At 38.2% G+C, this 2940-nt stretch overlaps 1 protein-coding gene across 1 annotated transcript in view; it reads left to right on the forward strand.

The window, feature by feature from the left end:
- LOC104532806 (TRMT1-like protein) overlaps window positions 1-2670 on the forward strand; it is a gene marked incomplete at its 5' end in the record, with an annotated part of 10037 nt that extends 7367 nt beyond the window's left edge. The window contains 3 exons of the mRNA XM_029087500.1: window positions 1-109; window positions 1276-1355; window positions 2423-2670. The exon at window positions 1-109 is cut by the window's left edge and continues 4 nt beyond it. Coding sequence (XP_028943333.1) covers window positions 1-109; window positions 1276-1355; window positions 2423-2670 — 437 coding nt within the window. The remainder of the gene's footprint in view (window positions 110-1275; window positions 1356-2422) is intronic.
- Window positions 2671-2940: the final 270 nt, after the last annotated feature.

A 2940-nucleotide genomic window follows, 5' to 3' on the forward strand; every position in this document is an offset into this window, starting at 1 on the left:
CTTCTCGTGAAGTGCTGAAAGAGTCAGCCACAGATGTGCAGGTTCTTCCCAACTACTCCACGCCTCAGAAAACAGATTCCTATTTTAATCCAAAAATGAAACTCAACAGGTGAGAGAAGAGGGAGTGGGAGGATGCACCAGAGGGGTGGTGAGTTTGTAGTGAACAATACTTGTGTGTTTTAAAAAGCAAACCCAGCAAAACTTCTTGTTCAAAGGGCAGGAGATAGTTCCTGGGATAAGAAATCTGTTTGGAAATACTTTTTAATTTATCTGCTTGGATAATTTCTGGGAATTTGGAAAGTTTTCCATCAGAAAACTTGACAAATAATATTTAAACCCAAGAACACTATGTGAGAAATACTTTTATTTCTGAAGCAATTGAGTATTTTTATGTAGTAAGTAGTTCATTGAGAAAAACAGGATTTGAGAAGAAGAGCATACTTGAAAACTAGCTTGACTAAGTACACTTCAGATGGTTTTCTGTGAATCTCCATGAGATACTACAGATAGTCACTGCTCTCTCTCCTCTAACTGAAACAGCAGCATACCCATAATTCACACTTAGCATATTCTAGGCCTTTTTCTTTTGGGACTCAGGTTCTCTCAAGTGTCTTCACATTATTTGCATTAAAGAAGATGAAGGAAGAAACATTGGATGGTTTTGTTTGTTTTTTTGTTTGTTTGGTTGGATTTTTTAAGGAGAATCAAATGGTGTCTGTACCACAACTGAAAGGTGTGAGCATTGGCACCAACACATGGGACTGTGCTTCAGCCTGTGCTGACCCTTCATGTTCTTACAGCTGTTAATATTTGAGCTTCCAGGTTTAAAAGTGGCTCAAGATACGTCTGTGCCAGCTAAGACGCGCCTCTGAAGGGGGCCACTGCAACTAAGGTTATGGACATGTCTCAAAGAACAAGGCCTGTTCCTCAGCACAGTGGAATTTCATTGCTCTCCAGTAATTTCTGACATCTTTTTAAACACAGAGCTGTTATGTGCTGGGAAAGTAAGGAAAATACTCTGCCTTTCAATGCTAGTCACTTTTTCCAGTGTTAGGGTAACTAGTAAGTTGATTCAGGATCTTCCCTCACAAATATCCTGCTATAGAATTAAACTTTAAAAGGTAGATGAGGTTTTTGGTTTACAGTTTGTCCATGTAAAAGATGGAGTTTATTTTAAATGTTCTAGTGTTATATTCAAGGGAAATAAAGGAGGAAAAGGAAGGAAAAAATATTTTCTCAGCTTACTTATTATGACCATTCTTTCTTATTTTCTAGGCAATTGATATTCTGTGCGCTCGCCGTTCTAGCTGAGGAACGTAAACCCATAGAATGTCTGGATGCTTTTGGTGCCACTGGTAAAGCCAAATTCCTTTAATCTCTTGGCCCTAATATCCAATAGTATGAAGCTGCAGAAATCAGTAGTAACTGACATCACATATTCAAAAAATAATGAGTTACACAATAATTTTCTTCCTTAGGCAGGCAGTCATTAGCTTCAGTACAAAAGAAACAGCTTCAAGAGGCTGATATTAGGCCTTTTAAAAAAACTGTAAATAATATTAAATCGAAGTTTAGTGATCTCCTTAAAATCTGTTGCATTAATGTCCGTGAAATAGCATCTTCCTGAACTTGTTCCCAAGGTCATATAAGATCTCTTGTGACTCCATGGCTGTGGAATTTGGCTGTAAAATCAACTTAAAAATGATGAGGAATCTAAGCTTCTTTATCAGAATCATCTCTTAATTGCTTACCATAATCCTGAACATGCACTAAATGTAGACTAGTTATATCAGTGTCTATGAACCATCTGGAACAAAAAATCTGAAGAGATCTGGATCGCTGCCTCGTTATCAGCCAGCTACTGGAAACGTAAGGTCACAGCTGAGAACAGAAACTGTTCAGCCTTTTGCATAAAAATTCTTGATCATTAATTTATCACCTTTCTGAACGAGGCTGGAATTCACAAATGCACCTGCAGTGTAATGATGGATTTCACTACAAAAGTCAGCAATAAACATCTGGAGGCAGCCTAAAAATCTTCACAGTACCTGTTCTCATGTTTGTGTTTTATGGTGGGCTGTCACCAGACTCTGTCTGCTGTACTGGAGCGTTCAACAAGCCAAGGGGCTTTCCTGCAGCTTCTGGGTCCAGCTTGCTGCAAAAATCACAGGTCTTGTGGTCTGTAGCCCCGATTATCATATAAGAAGGTGACAAAAAGGCTGTCCCTTTACAAGCCCCATTGTCACTCTGTGCTGAGGCAGAAGGTCACCAGCACATTTTTGCAGGAACGTGACAAAATTTGCATCTCACTTCTGTATTATAAACATTTAAAAAGATGATTTTATTTTTTTCTTAGTGGGTTCAGTGACCCAGAAACCAGCTCCTTATTCTGTCATGGAATTACAGTTCTGTCTTTCCTTAGGCATAATGGGATTACAATGGGCAAAGCATCTGGGAAGTTGTGTGAAAGTTACAATCAATGATTGTAATGAAAATTCCGTAACACTGATTCGGGAAAACTGCCATTTAAACAAAATGAGGGTGAAACTGAACACTAAGGAAGATGATGATGAAGCTATGGGAGATGGAGAAGAAAACACTGACACCATTGAGGTGACAAAAATGGATGCCAACGTGATAATGCATCTGAGATCATTTGATTTTATGTAAGTGTTGAATGTTTCTGTTAATAATTTTCTGGTTTGATAATGGCATACCCCACCCCATCTCCCAGTGGATGATTATTTAGGGAAATTGGAATGAAAGAAGCAACCAACACTCAAATAATTTGGTATTTTAAATGTAATTCTGTTGTCCCAGAAATGGTGTGGGAATGGAACTTGAATCTTAAATGTTTTAGAAATCGCTGGAAAACTGTTAAGCCCTTCTGACATCCAGTATGTACTGCAAATGTACATGAAAATTTTAAGCCAATCTATT

This window comes from Antrostomus carolinensis, unplaced genomic scaffold (genome assembly GCF_000700745.2).
Source record: "Antrostomus carolinensis isolate BGI_N321 unplaced genomic scaffold, ASM70074v2 scaffold51491, whole genome shotgun sequence".
Taxonomy (NCBI): Eukaryota; Metazoa; Chordata; class Aves; order Caprimulgiformes; family Caprimulgidae; genus Antrostomus; species Antrostomus carolinensis.